At 39.8% G+C, this 15841-nt stretch overlaps 1 protein-coding gene across 2 annotated transcripts in view; it reads left to right on the top strand.

The window, feature by feature from the left end:
* The window catches only part of xpnpep1 (X-prolyl aminopeptidase (aminopeptidase P) 1, soluble), a 57264-nt gene that overhangs the window by 10518 nt on the left and 30905 nt on the right, over positions 1-15841 (top strand). For both annotated transcript variants that reach the window (XM_049473284.1, XM_022662103.2), the window contains exons 7-8: positions 13850-13945; positions 15710-15791. In XM_049473284.1, the coding sequence (XP_049329241.1) occupies positions 13850-13945; positions 15710-15791 (178 nt within the window). The remainder of the gene's footprint in view (positions 1-13849; positions 13946-15709; positions 15792-15841) is intronic.

The following is a 15841-nucleotide window of genomic DNA, read 5'->3' as shown; positions in this document are numbered from 1 at the left end:
ACACTCTTAAAGGAATTGACCTTTTGACCTGTAAGCCTGAGATAAATACTAACCAGAAACTGTTCTGTCTGAGGAAACATGATGTCAGCATTTACACAGCATTTATATTTGCTTAATATAAGGCAATATTACAATGCAATAAGTAAATGTATATTCTACAATAATTATGGCAAAGCGATGTCCACTGTGTGATGGGTGTACCGGAAACACACTGTACAAGGCATTACTACCCAAAGTGGACAGTGCAGTTTATGGTAATGATCGTGACCAGCGATGTTTGTCTAGAATGGTCAGTTCAAACAAACAAGTGAGTCCCACAGGTCAGTACAACATTCTTTAGCTCCCACTGAACATGGCAGAAGTGTAAGGCATTAGAGTTGCAAGAAAAAGTATGTGAACCCTTTGGGATTACTTGGGTTTCTGCATAAATTGTTAATTAAATGTGTTCTGATCTGAGGTCACAACAATAGACACACACAGTCTGCTTAAACTAATACCTCACACACAAAAAAAGATATGTTTGCATGGTTTTATTGAACATGTTATAATTCACAGTGCAGGGTAGAAAATGTATGTGAATCTTTGGATTTAATAACTGGTTGATCCTCCTTTGGCAGCAAAAAACTACACAATCGTTTCCTGTAGCTGCAGATCAGCTGCAGATCAAAAGCAGCAAAGCAGCCCCAAACCATGATGCCCCCTCCACCAGGTTTCACAGTTGGGATGAGGTTTTGATGATGGTGTGCTGTGCCTTCTTTTCTCCACACATAGCTTTGGGTGTTTCTTCCAAACAACTCCAATTTGGTTTCATCTGTCCACAGTATATTTTTCCAGTAGTGCTGTGGAACATCCAGGTACTCTTTTGCAAACTTCAAACATACAGTGTCACTACCCGATCTGTATTGCCTGCCCGATTTGTGCCGCGCATGCGCACTGTAAACTGAGCAGGGAGCACAGATCGGGCAGCCACGGCTGTCGACAGTTTTCTGCGCTGTGAGATCCCTGATCAAGCTTAACTTCCCTTTTCTGAATTCTAGATAGACTGATAGGTGTTTAAACCAATTATAATTCGAAAATAATCTGTTAAAATGTATAAACCTGTGGTGTTTTTATTATTTTTTACATATACCAAGTCTGTAAACTACTTCACATTTTTTTTGTTAAATTACAAACAAAATACAAACATCAACCAGAAAATAATTTTCTTTGTCCTTGAGCAGTTGATATATAAACTGTGCATGTTATGCTTTGTAAATTTAGTATTAACGGGTGTGTAAGACATTTTGGAATTTTTATTACTTTACCATTATAACAAAACTGTTTGGGTTATACCCATCTTATGGGGGTGGTCTTTGACCAGTTGTAGTATTTCTCAAGCTAACAAAGAATTTATGTATAAAACAAAATAATTTTATTCTTAAAATACACAGCAAAGTATTATAAATAACAGCTGCCTGGACCTGGTTCTGCATGCGTCAATCAACTAACACCAGTTAATCCCTCACTGAAATTCTGCATGCTACATTTTATCAGCAAGCTCAGAAATTTCCCAAAACTCTGTGATTCATGTTTAGAAATATCAATATGCTACTAACCATTAAAAATAAGGTACAACACATTCATCAAAATATCAGTTTATTTTACTCCCCCATCCCTCTCAACACACATCCCCTCCCTCCTCCACCAACACACACACACACACAAATGGTGTACAATCACAGTGTGTGCGGAAGTACAACTTTGCATTGCCTTCCCGATCTGATCCTATCAACAAAAATGTTAAAACAGTACTGTTTTTGATCAACAGCAGTCATTATCTGTTCCATCAATTCTATAAGAGCTATTGATGTTGAATTATTTGCTCTAAACCCATACTGACTGCTACTTAAAATATTTTCTTTATCAATAAATTTATCTAATCTACTCACAAATAATTTCTCTAGAATTTTTGAAAACTGTGGCAACAGGGATATTGGTCTATAGTTCCTAAAGACACATTTGTCACCATTCTTATAAAAAGGAACTACGTTAGCTATTTTCATATTATCAGGAATATTCCAGTTGAAAATGATAAATTCCATTATATCTGTCTCTAACATCATATCCATGGTAGCTCAATCTTTTGACCTTTTATCTGCAAGATTTTTTTTTTACAATGCTCAGTATTTCTTCTTTATCAGTTTCACCAAGAAAGATGTTGTTGACGCAACCCATGACTGTATGACTTTTATTATCTACTTTTGGTATTTTGGCTGCAAGACTTGGGCCGACATTTACATAGTAATGATTGAATTTGTTTATTATTACATTTTGATCAAATATTTCTTTGTCATCTTTTACAAAATACTGTGAAATACCTGAAAGTGTTTTATGATTTTTCAAAACACTATTCATTACTCCCCATGTTGCTTTCATATCACCCTCACTATAATATTTACACATTTTTACAAATTGGAAACACCATCAACAGTCATTGACATTTATCCCTAATTTTACACTTTAATTTAATTTAATTTAATTTAATGTCTTAAAATGTTATTTTCAATATGCGATCCTCCCTGATTTCTGCCAGTTGTTCCTGTGCCAGCAGTGGCAAGTCTTTTGAGCTTTCTGTTGCACATGAACTCCAAACTGCTCAAAAGATGAAAAGTATTCCGTAAATCTCCCATCAAGCATTTTCAGATGCTGAGAGATAAGGTCAGAAAAAGTGCTGCTGTCCGAATGTTCACTGTACAAAGGAAACATCTCAGACCTGCCCTGTTTCACAAATGAGGCCAGAGTGTGAGCTTTGATCTGAAGCCACGCAGTTTGTCAGTTTGGTGTGAAGATTTTCGCCTGAATTTTAGTGTTCAGTTCGTTAAGATGCCTAAAAATGTCAGCCAATTACTCAAGTTTCACACACCATCCTGCGTCAGTGATGAACTCCGCGTATGAAGAGTTCTCTCTGGAACGTTCTGAGCTCTTCTTTAAGTTCATAAATTAGGGTTCTGTGCCTTTGTTTTAGTAGGCATTGATTTAAAAAATAAAAAATTCTCTCTGATATGGTCACCATCTAAGAATCGAACATTTGCCAGGAGTTGAGCATGTCCGCTGATGTCCGTTGATTCATCAACTTGTAAGGAAAATTTCCCACTAGATTTGATTTTTTCCAAAACCATGTCATTGTCATTGATTCGCCTTCCAATTGTACAGTCCGACAGTGGAACCTTTGCAATTACCTTCGCTGCCTGTGGACCTAGCATTTTGTCCACAATTGCTGCGCATGCTGGCAATATGACCGTCTCGGCAATCGTGTGTGACTTTTTAGCCTTAGCTACGATCTCAGCCACTAGATAGCTAGCCTCCAGGGCTTTCTCTGACACTTTTGCACACTTCATAATCATTTGCTCTTGGTTGGTTGGTTATGCTGACTTTTCAAAGGTGTAAAATACTCTGCACCCTTGCTGGTTAGCGATGGGTGGTTGGTTGTCAGGTGTCTTTTGAGCTTGCTCGGAACCGTCGCTTGGTTCAACAATTTCATACCACATACCAGACACAGAGGGAGAGGGCATACTGGATCCCCGGTGAAGACGAAGCCATACGACAAGTAGCTGACGTCATACTGTCTTCATCATGAGGGGGGAAAACTTTGTTTACGTGAGGCTACGTCAGTGTGTCCCAATTTAGGGGCCGCATACTTCGGAGGCTGTATTCGAAGGTAGATTACGTCACAGCTGCGCAGAAGTACACCGCCTACCTCTGTGGGTCGCATCCTTCAGAGTAGTGCTGGACGATATGGCCAAAATTTATATCACGATATATTCCTTAGTTTCGGTCGATACAATATAATTTCGATATCGATATAAATACTTTGAAGGCCTCAGAAAAACTGCTAAGAATCCCTGCAATGGAAATCTGTACACTAATGTCTGAAATTTTAAATTGAAGTCTTTAAAGCCTCCTCTCACAAAAAAAACTGTATAATACTTTATAAATAAAAAATGATCAGAATAAATCAATGCTCACTTTTATTTGCATGTAGCAAAATAAAAACATGACATCCCTGTCAAACATAAACCTATAACCTATATACAAATTACCAATATAAATAACTTTACATTACAACAGAGGCAGAGCTTCTTATTCTTTTGTAAACATATTTAACAGATCAAAACAAAAGTGCTTCAACCAGAATAAGGAATACAAAAAGCCTTCATGTATATAAAGGGAACATGATATCCCTGTCAAATAAACAAACCTATATCAACTATAAATAACTTAGATACAACATAAACTACAAAAGTGTTTTAGCCAGAATAAGGAAGATATTGTGTGTAGTGAATCTGCTTGAGGTGGAGGAACGGATGTATTACTGTTGCTGGTCGGCTCCACTCTCCGGAACAATTTGGAGCAAGCTGAAGTCTGAAGTTTATCAGAACTTTGAAAGCCGAAACACTGGATTAGACCTGCTTCCCTCAACTATCCGCTCATTCTTCATCTAAATGTTAGAGTCGGTTTCGCTTCATCGCGGGCGGGTTTTAGGTGCGGAGCGGAGCGGAGATCCGCTCGATTAGGGTCGGTTTCGCTTCATCGCGGGAGATTTTAGGTGCGGTGTGGAGAGGAGGCGACCCAGGTCTAGTCTAGCCTAGCCTAGCCTATCTGGCTACGTGCCTGTATGATTGCGTCATCACGCACTGACGTAGCCCGGCTATGTTCAGGGCTGCAGTGAACTGACGCCGCTAAAAAACGCCTGTCTGTAAATAATACATATCGATATATCACAAAAATGATATCACCGTTATTGAAACATTTCTTATCGCGATAAATATCGATATCGAAATATTGTCAAGGCCTACTTCAGAGTATGCTGCCTTTGAATTGGGACACACCCAGACACGCGCTGACTCCGGAAAGCAAATATGCTCGTGAGGCGCAATATTTTGACGGCACCCCCGATAAAGCCAGACGGCACCCTGGTTAAGAAACGCTGGTCTACATCATATATTTTAAACTCTAAGTCATTTGTTTATTATTTTGTTTTTTTGGTCCAGTAACAGAGCATTCGATAAAAAAAAGTAAATTTATTTTTGTTTCTGTTATGTAACTGTTATTTGATGTGCATCCACTATTTATCAACTTCTAACCTGTCTAGTTGTTCTAAGAATCTGATCCACAGACCTTTACCATTCTCAGGCGCATCCCTTGTTTTTAGAAAAACTTTACAGTTCTCTGTCCATGTAGCCTGGTTTTCTTATTAACCTGGCTGTCTTTGCAATGTCTGCATTCTTTTTGGTGAGATTGGTGGGTTACAGTTCTGGTAAAAGTGTTTCAGAGCTGGTAAAAGTGTTTCAGAGCTGGTAAAAGTTTTTTAGTGCTGGTAAAAGTGTTTCAGAGCTGGTAAATGTGTTTCAGAGCTGGTAAAAGTGTTTCAGAGCTGGTAAAAGTGTTTCAGAGCTGGTAAAAGTGTTTCAGAGCTGGTAAAAGTGTTTCAGAGCTGGTAAAAGTTTTTTAGTGCTGGTAAAAGTGTTTCAGAGCTGGTAAAAGTGTTTCAGAGCTGGTAAAAGTGTTTCAGTGCTGGTAAAAGTGTTTCAGAGCTGGTAAAAGTGTTTCAGAGCTGGTAAAAGTGTTTCAGAGCTGGTAAAAGTGTTTCAGAGCTGGTAAAAGTGTTTCAGAGCTGGTAAAAGTGTTTCAGAGCTGGTAAAAGTTTTTTAGTGCTGGTAAAAGTGTTTCAGTGCTGGTAAAAGTGTTTCAGTGCTGGTAAAAGTGTTTCAGTGCTGGTAAAAGTGTTTCAGTGCTGGTAAAAGTGTTTCAGAGCTGGTAAAAGTGTTTCAGAGCTGGTAAAAGTGTTTCAGAGCTGGTAAAAGTGTTTCAGAGCTGGTAAAAGTGTTTCAGAGCTGGTAAAAGTGTTTCAGAGCTGGTAAAAGTTTTTTAGTGCTGGTAAAAGTGTTTCAGTGCTGGTAAAAGTGTTTCAGTGCTGGTAAAAGTGTTTCAGAGCTGGTAAAAGTGTTTCAGAGCTGGTAAAAGTTTTTTAGTGCTGGTAAAAGTGTTTCAGTGCTGGTAAAAGTGTTTCAGTGCTGGTAAAAGTGTTTCAGTGCTGGTAAAAGTGTTTCAGTGCTGGTAAAAGTGTTTCAGAGCTGGTAAAAGTGTTTCAGAGCTGGTAAAAGTGTTTCAGAGCTGGTAAAAGTGTTTCAGAGCTGGTAAAAGTGTTTCAGAGCTGGTAAAAGTGTTTCAGAGCTGGTAAAAGTTTTTTAGTGCTGGTAAAAGTGTTTCAGTGCTGGTAAAAGTGTTTCAGTGCTGGTAAAAGTGTTTCAGAGCTGGTAAAAGTGTTTCAGAGCTGGTAAAAGTGTTTCAGAGCTGGTAAAAGTGTTTCAGAGCTGGTAAAAGTGTTTCAGAGCTGGTAAAAGTGTTTCAGAGCTGGTAAAAGTGTTTCAGAGCTGGTAAAAGTGTTTCAGTGCTGGTAAAAGTGTTTCAGAGCTGGTAAAAGTGTTTCAGTGCTGGTAAAAGTGTTTCAGTGCTGGTAAAAGTGTTTCAGTGCTGGTAAAAGTGTTTCAGTGCTGGTAAAAGTGTTTCAGTGCTGGTAAAAGTGTTTCAGAGCTGGTAAAAGTGTTTCAGAGCTGGTAAAAGTGTTTCAGAGCTGGTAAAAGTGTTTCAGAGCTGGTAAAAGTGTTTCAGAGCTGGTAAAAGTTTTTTAGTGCTGGTAAAAGTGTTTCAGTGCTGGTAAAAGTGTTTCAGTGCTGGTAAAAGTGTTTCAGAGCTGGTAAAAGTGTTTCAGAGCTGGTAAAAGTTTTTTAGTGCTGGTAAAAGTGTTTCAGTGCTGGTAAAAGTGTTTCAGTGCTGGTAAAAGTGTTTCAGTGCTGGTAAAAGTGTTTCAGTGCTGGTAAAAGTGTTTCAGAGCTGGTAAAAGTGTTTCAGAGCTGGTAAAAGTGTTTCAGTGCTGGTAAAAGTGTTTCAGAGCTGGTAAAAGTGTTTCAGAGCTGGTAAAAGTGTTTCAGAGCTGGTAAAAGTTTTTTAGTGCTGGTAAAAGTGTTTCAGTGCTGGTAAAAGTGTTTCAGTGCTGGTAAAAGTGTTTCAGAGCTGGTAAAAGTGTTTCAGAGCTGGTAAAAGTGTTTCAGAGCTGGTAAAAGTTTTTTAGTGCTGGTAAAAGTGTTTCAGTGCTGGTAAAAGTGTTTCAGTGCTGGTAAAAGTGTTTCAGAGCTGGTAAAAGTGTTTCGCATCCTATAAATTTGTTTTAATTTTTGTAAATTAGTTTTTCTGAAATTTGATTTTTTTTTGTCCATGTAAAATATTTGCTTTCTAAGGTAATTTTGTTTTCTTGAATGTAATTATTTTTTCGTATGTAAATTTGTTTTATTTTTTGTAATTTTGTTTTCTGACATGTTAATTTGTTTGCACTTCAGGGCCACCGTACTTTCCAGCTTTATGCAAGTCAACAATTCTTGAAGTAGGTCTTTTGAGAGCTCTTTTATATGAGGCATGATTCACATCAAGCAATGCTTTTTAAAAACAGCAAACTCAAAACAGGTCAGGGGAGCTTTAACCAACACATCCAATCTCCAATTAGCTCTTAAAGTCATTAGCCTCGGGGTTCACGTACTGCTCTGCTGGTGTGCTGCTGTTAGCTTGCTCTACTCTTCAGCTTCTACACTTCTCTCTGTTTTCTTCTCTTTTACTCTCTTCACACTTACTTATCCATTTTAGTCTGCTTCCTCTTTGCTCTACACACCTATTAATCCACTCTCAGTCTACTTTTATAGACTTTTTCCTCAGGTTTGCTGGATTAGCTGTTTGCTGCTGCAGTTTGTTTGTGTAAGTTTCTAATTTCAGCTGAAACAAGGTGAGTGCTTTTTTTCTCCATGGCTTCTGCTCAGGTTTACACCTGTTTAGAGTGTGGCATGTATAGCTTAGATCCCTTATCCACCGATACTGGTAACAATAGTGGTATTTGTACTAAGTGTGAGATAGTTAGCACCTTGGTGGATAAGGTGAATAAGTTAGAGCTGCACGTCCGGGGTTTAATAAGGGATAGACAGCAGGATTCACTGTTAGCAGCCCCGGGTGTCTCAGGGAGAGTTAGTACCCCCTCGACTCCGGCCTTAGAGCCCTCACAGCGGGGCGAATGGGTAACGTCTCGGCGGCATAGTCGAAAGGCTAAGGCTAATGCTACCGCAAAGGCCACAGCCAGCCCACCTAAACACCACGCTCCCCCAGTTCACGTGTCAAACAGGTTTGCCCCGCTCAGTGAAGCACCAACTGAGGAGCCTGTTAAAGGTACTCTGGTGATAGGAGACTCTATCGTCCGACACGTGAAATTAGCTACTCCTTTAGGGGCACCAGCGGCAACAGTTACTTGTTTACCGGGAGCCAGACTAACGTACTTTTTCTAAATTCATTAGTTAGCAATCAGAAACACTATGATAATTTTACTTCTTTTGAGCTTCTTTACACCAGTATAATTAATCCAGTTACAAAAAAGAATGCATTTTCTTTAATTAACATCTACAGACCACCAGGGCCCTATTTAGAATTTTTAAAAGAATTTAGTGATCTTGTCACAGACTTAGCAGTAAGTAATGATAAAGTGATTATAGTTGGAGACTTCAACATTCATTTCGAAAAGTTGGATGATCCATTAAAAAAGGCATTCACATCGATTTTAGACTCAGTTGGTATTATTCAAAATATAACAGGACCTACTCATTACTGTAATCATACTCTGGATTTAGTTTTGACCCTGGGTGTGAGCATAGATAACCCGAATATTCGTTCTCAAACCTCCGCAATTTCAGATCATTACCTTATTTCATTTAAATTACATCTTAGTCATAATATACGTACATCCCCTAGCTACTCTGTAACTATATACTCTATAACTAGATAAACTAACCAAAAGTTAGTGTTATTTCCAATTGAATTAAAAACCAGGCAGGGACTGAACCTCAGATCCCAGCCATTCACACCAGCAACGATTTTATGGACTTTTTGGAAAATTGAAAACATTCGGGATAAAATTAAACAGATAAATATTACATCCTCTCTGTCATCTGGTGTGGCTGATCTAGAACAAAACCCTGTTACTGAAGTTAGGTTGGGTCTTTAACCCACTTCCACAGCTAGAACTAGAGAAAATTATCTTGATGCAGTCCCCACAAAATTACTAAAACAGGTACTACCAGATATACAGTGCTGGCCAAAAGTATTGGCACCCCTGAATTTCTGTCAGATAATGCTCAATTTCTCCCAGAAAATGAGTGCAATTACAAATGATTTGATATTAAAATGTTCATTTAATTTGTCTTCAATGGAAAACCACAAAATAATTCTCAAAAAGTCAAATTGGATATAATTCCACACCAAACATAAAAAGGGGATGGACACAAGTAATGGCACCCTTTGAAAAATCATGTGATGCTTCTCTAATTTGTGTAATTAACAGCACCTGTTACTTACCTGTAGCACATAACAGGTGGTGGCAATAACTAAACCACACTTGCAGCCAGTTAAAATGGATTGAAGTGGACTCAACCTCTGTCCTGTGTCCTTGTGTGTACCACATCAAGCATGGAGAAAAGAAAGAAGACCAAAGAACTGTCTGAGGACTTGAGAAGCAAAATTGTGAGGCAGCATGGACAACCTCAATGCTACAAGTCCATTTTCAAAGACCTGAATGTTCCTGTGTCTACCGTGTGCAGTGTCTTTAAGAAGTTTAAAGCCCATGGCACTGTGGCTAACCTCCCTAGATGTGGACGGAAAAAAAAATTTATGAGAGATTTCAATGAAAGATGTGCGAATGGTGGATAAAGAACCTCGACTAACATCCAAACAAGTTCAAGCTGCCCTGCAGTCCGAGGTACAACAGTGTCAACCCGTACTATCCGCCGGCGTCTGAATGAAAAGGGACTCTATGGTAGAATACCCAGAAGGGACCCCACTTTTGACCCAGAGACATAAAAAAGCCAGACTGGAGCCAAAACTTACCTGAGAAAGCCAAAAACGTTTTGGAAGAATGTTCTCTGATCAGATGAGACAAAAGTAGAGCTTTTTGGGAAAAGGCATCAATATAGAGTTTACAGGGAAAAAACGAGGCCTTTAAAGAAAAGAACACGGTCACTACAGTCAAACATGGCGGAGGTTCCCTGGTGTTTTGGGGTTGCTTTGCTGCCTCTGGCACTGGACTGACCGTGTGCATGGCATTATGAAGTCTGAAGATAATGCATAATGTAGGGCCCAGTGTGAGAAAGCTGGGTCTCCCTCAGAGGTCATGGGTCTTCCAGCAGGACAATGACCCCAAAACACACTTCAAAAAGCACTAGAAAATGGTTTGAGAGAAAGCACTGGAGACTTCTAAAGTGGCCAGCAATGAGTCCAGACCTGAATCCCATAGAACACCTGTGGAGAGATCTCAAAATGGCAGTTTGGAGAAGCACTTTTCAAATCTCATGGTCCTAGAGCAGTTTGCCAAAGAAGAATGGTCTAAAATTCCAGCAGAGCATTGTAAGAAATGGAAGCGGTTGTTTGCAGTTATTTTGTCTAAAGGTTGTGCTACCAAGCATTAGGCTGAGGGTGCCAATACTTTTGTCTGCCCCATTTTTGGAGTTTTGTGTAAAATGATAATTGATTTGACTTTTTTTATTCTCTTTTGTGTTTTTTTTTCATTGCAAGCAAAATAAATGAAGATATTAATACCAAAACATTTGTGGTTGCAATCATTATCTGGAAGAAATTGAGTATTATCTGACAGAATTGCAGGGGTGCCAATACTTTTGGCCAGCACTGTAATTTAACCGCTGTTAATGATAGTAAACTCATCGCTCACCCTGGGCCATATACCCAAAGCCTTTAAAACAGCTGTACAGGTGCTGGTCAACGAATTAGAATAATTTGAAATAGTGCAATCATGAAATTCTTTGAATGCATTTTTTGTGCAGAAAGCAAATCAGGTGTTCACCGCACCTGTCCTACTCGTTAGACTAATCACAGAACTCGTTACCTGGAAAAAAAATTTGCTCAGCTAAGCTTTCCAAAAGGCCAATTTAGGCCATTTAACTGTGACACTGTTGTTTTATTGAATTAGAATAATGGAGAAACCGTTTCATTGAATTAGAATAATTTTTATTATAATTACAATCATCACTTTCTCAGTATTTTGTGGCTGCCCCCTTGGCTTGTATGACTGCCTGAAGTCTCCGCGGCATCGATTTGACCAGCTTGTCGTAAGTTTCCGCACTCACAGCTTCCCAGGCAGTGGCGATGTTCTGCTTCAGTTGGTCCAGCGTAGTAGGCTTTCTGTCGCGAATTTTCCGCTTGACGATGGCCCAAAGGTTTTCAATGACATTGAGGTCAGGCGAGTTGGCCGGTCATGCCAAAACTTCAAGCTGTTTTTTAGTGAACCAATCTTTGGTCGACTTTGCCGCATGAGCCGGTGCAAGATCCTGTTGAAATATGAAGTCTTCTTCGCCGAACTGTTCCTCAACAGTCGGAATCAGGAACGTTTCCAGAACATCTTGATATACGGCAGCATTGACAGTCTTCTTGAGGAAGCAGAGTTTCCCTACACCTTGAGCGGACATGCATCCCCAGACCATAACGCTCTGGGAAAACTTGACGGATCTTTTCACGCACTCGTGGTTGTAGGTTTCGCCACCATGACGCCAGACACGAGGACCTTGGTCACCGAAGGAGATGCAGAAGCGTGATTCGTCACTGAAGACCACTTTCTGCCAGTCTTAAGCAGTCCACTCACCGTGTTCTTTGGCCCACTTCAGCCGTTTCTCCATTTGTTTCTTGTTCAGCATCGGTTTTACTGCTGGAACGCCAGATTTGAGGCCGAGTTCGCGCAGACGACGGTAAGTGGTTGATCTGGAGACGTCAGCGCCGGTCTGCTTGTTCCACAAGTCGGTGAGCTCGGAAGTGGACTTGAACCGGTTGCTGACTGCAATCTTTCTCAGCTGCTTGTTGTCGCGAGCAGAAGTTTTTCGGACGCCGGAACACTTGGTGCGCTTGCTGCAGTTTTTCTTGAGAGCTTTGCAGACGGAAGACTGGCTGATGCCGAGCTGCTCAGCAATTTTAGTTTGGGTCAAGCCTTGTTGGCGAAGGGCTTGAATTTGAGCCACTATTCCGGTTGAGAGGTCGCGCTGCTTACCCATGATTGATTTTACAACTTAGAAATTCTACTCAACCCTGACTTTATACTGCACAGTGAACACTCTTCACAGAAAACAAAAATTCGAGCATTTATTCTAATTCAATGAAACGGTTTCTCCATTATTCTAATTCAATAAAACAACAGTGTCACAGTTAAATGGCCTAAATGGGCCTTTTGGAAAGCTCAGCTGAGCAAATTTTTTTCCAGTTCTGTGATTAGTCTAACGAGTAGGACAGGTGCGGTGAACACCTGATTTGCTTTCTGCACAAAAAATGCATTCAAAGAATTTCATGATTGCACTATTTCAAATTATTCTAATTCGTTGACCAGCACTTGTAATTAAACCTCTGATCAAGAAACCAAATCTTGATCCTACTGTACTGTCTAACTATAGACCTATTTCAAACTTACCGTTTATTTCTAAGATTTTAGAAAAAGCTGTAGCCCAACAACTTTGCTCAGAAATCTATGAAAAATTTCAATCTGGATTTAGGCCTCATCACAGCACTGAGACAGCTTTAGTTAAAATAACAAACGATCTACTTACAGCTGCCGACCAAGGCTGTGCTTCCCTACTCGTACTTCTGGATCTGAGCGCAGCCTTTGATACAATAGATCATACTATCCTTTTAGAAAGATTAGAGAACATGGTCTGTGTAACTGGAACTGCATTATCATGGTTTAAATCATACTTAACCGATCGCTATCAGTTTGTGAGGTTAAATGATATGTCTTCCAGTTATACTAAGGTAAGATATGGAGTTCCACAAGGCTCTATATTAGGACCATTATTATTTACATTATAAATGCTCCCACTGGGCAAAGTTATTAGAAAACATGACGTAAATTTCCATTGTTATGTTACCTTCTGCCTCTCTCTCTTTAGTTAGGCTGTTTTATTCAGTTCTGCCGGAGTCATTAGATAATCACACTCTGATAATGTTTTATATTCTTCTTTTATATAAATCCAGTTAAAACTAATTCCATCTCTCGCCTTCCTCCGAGTTACTGACTGCCCTCCTGTCTGACCCGATACCGATGTTGGACCCTCAGGCTCTCGCGTCTCCTGTCCGGCCAGACTGATGGAAGTTTCTGAAGTCAGCTCTTCTCCACCACCACCACAGATCAGCTGCTCATCATCCATCTTACTCTCCACTACAGATTACATCCAAGCTTACATCAACTTACATCAAATTTAAAATCTGTTTGATCAGTGGTAGGATGGTCCCCCCTTTAATGTGAGTCTTGGTCCTCCCAGTGTTTCTTCCTCCTCCTGCAGCTCTGAGGGAGTTTTTCACTGGGGGTTCTGTATTCTGTATTTTCTATGTTTAATGTTTTGCCTGATTCTTTGTCCTGTAATCATGTTTCTGTAAAGCTGCTTTGTGCCAACACCTGTTGTAAAAAGCCCTATACAAATAAATTTAATTTGATTTTGATTGGATTTTTCCCCCCTCACTGTGAATTTTGACATGTTGTGTTCAATAAAAGCATGCAAGCATATCATTTTTTGTGTGGTTTTAGTTTAAGCAGACTGTGTTTGACTATTGTGTAACTTATATAAAGATCAGAACACATTTAATCACCAACTTATGCAGAAATCTAAGTAATCCCAAAGGGTTCACAAACTTTTTCTTGCAACTATATATATTAGTTCCTGTCCCATGTCTATTAGCATGTCAGTGTATGTGCTTACGACTAATACTCATTGTCTGTCTCTGTGCTAAACAGGTCTAAGCTGGCAGGATAAGATTGTGCAGCTGAGGGGGAAGATGGTGGAGAGGAAGGTCTCCTGGTTCGTGGTGACCGCCCTGGATGAGATCGCATGTGCGTAATAGTAAGCTGTGTATCTGTGTTTGTTTCTGGACCAGTCCATGGGGTGATGTGATATTACAGAGAGGTCTCCAGCCCTCATTCTGGAGAGCTTCCTTCTTTGAGGTTTCAAGGGAACCTCACAACAAAATCTATTAGTTTTAAATAATTTAATCATTCTAGTTAATGTGCCAAAAATAATTTAAACAAATTATTACAAAAAGAACATGTTAACGATCAATAGGAAAAAGGAAAAATGTTGCAAATTCAAAACAAAACATACATACTACTGCTACTGTAGCCTTATATTTGCGTCTACTTATTATTGTTTTTTTTTTTTTTTGTAAAAATCTCCTTCCCAATTTTGCCTAAAGCTTGTAGGGAACAGGAAAGAAGCATGGTGTAAAAGTCTTTCCGTATCAGTACATAGGCCTCGTCAGGGTCTCTGGGTGCACTGTGTGATGATCTGTGAAGATAAAGGTTTAGGTGAACACATTTTGAGAGAACAGCAGTGCTTGCTCTGCTCCCACAGCGTTGATAGACTGAGGGTTCGGCATTAGCGAGCCGAGAGGTCTCCTGCCCTCTTTCTGGAGAGCTTCCGTCTTTAAGGTTTCAAGGCAAGGTAGCCCTTGCATGCGTGCTTGACATCTTTCTCACAGTGTCTGCAGATCCTTAAAAAGTCCTTAAACATATTAATAAAGTCCTTATAGGCAAGTCTGTTAACTTATCACCTATCTTTGCAATGTGAATGGACAGTTATTTCCAGTATTGACCAGCCTCCTGTCTGTTTAAATGGGGAGAAACCAAAATACTGGAAAATAAGTTTAGATTACCTTTTTAAAAACATGTTTAAATCCTTACTGTGCTCCATATCACAGGGCGGGGTGAATTCACATATAGCATGTTGACCCTCTTCTGCTTCCAGCATAAGCAGCAAGCTGATTGGCTCATTTGTTAGATTTAATTAAAAAACTTTGTTAATTAAATTAACATAAAAAGCCTACACTGCAAAAGAAAAGGGAAGAAGCCTGGTGTAAAACTCTTCACTTATCAGTACATAGGCCTCGTCATGGTCTCATCACTGTGTGATGATCTGTGAAGATAAAGGCTAAGGTCAGCACAGCACATCCTGAGAGAACAGCAGTGCTTGCTCTGCACCCACAGCCTTGATGCACTGAGGGTTTGGCAGCTGTCTGTAGCTGGGGGAGGGTTGCCTGGTCTGGTTTAGATTGTATTGGGATAAATCTCTTGTCGATGGAAATCCCCCTTTCACGGCCAACATGTGCTGGCAGGGACTGTGCACCCCACAGAAACCTCCAGCCCACTTCAGTCCTGAGTCCTTAGCAGGACTTAGCCAAGTAATGATCTACTAGTAAAGGAGAGAAGTGAGTGACATCATCAGATCATCAGGGTTGATGGATAACAAGCAAGCAAGCGTGTGTGTGGGTGTGTGTGTGAGGGGAGGTAAGTATTGTGGTAAGATCACGACTCACCTCTTAGGCCCCTCTTGTTTGGAATATTAGTTGAAATTAAAAGACTCTTATAGCAAATTGCCTGTGTGTTGATGTTGTTAATTGTCTGACATTGTGTTTTTGATTTTCTAGTGGGCTAAATTAAGGTGTGTGTGTGTGTGTGTGTGTGAGAGAGAGAGAGAGAGAGAGAGAGAGAGAGAGAGAGAAATACATTGTGAAGACCTACAGTATTACATATACTTTCATATGTCATCTGCTCTAAGAGATATTCTGATAATAAAATAATAAAATCCTATTTTTTTCACAGGGCTTTTTAACCTGCGTGGCTCAGATATAGAGTACAACCCTGTGTTCTTCGCCTACGCCATCATCGGGATCAATGGCATATGGTAATATCATAACGTGATTACTTCAGAAACACCCTCATTACATCTAATTA

The sequence above is a fragment of the Astyanax mexicanus genome, unplaced genomic scaffold (genome assembly GCF_023375975.1).
Source record: "Astyanax mexicanus isolate ESR-SI-001 unplaced genomic scaffold, AstMex3_surface scaffold_36, whole genome shotgun sequence".
NCBI lineage: Eukaryota > Metazoa > Chordata > Actinopteri > Characiformes > Acestrorhamphidae > Astyanax > Astyanax mexicanus.
Note: the sequence above shows the minus strand (reverse complement) of the source record. Positions and strands in the feature narration are given on the sequence as shown.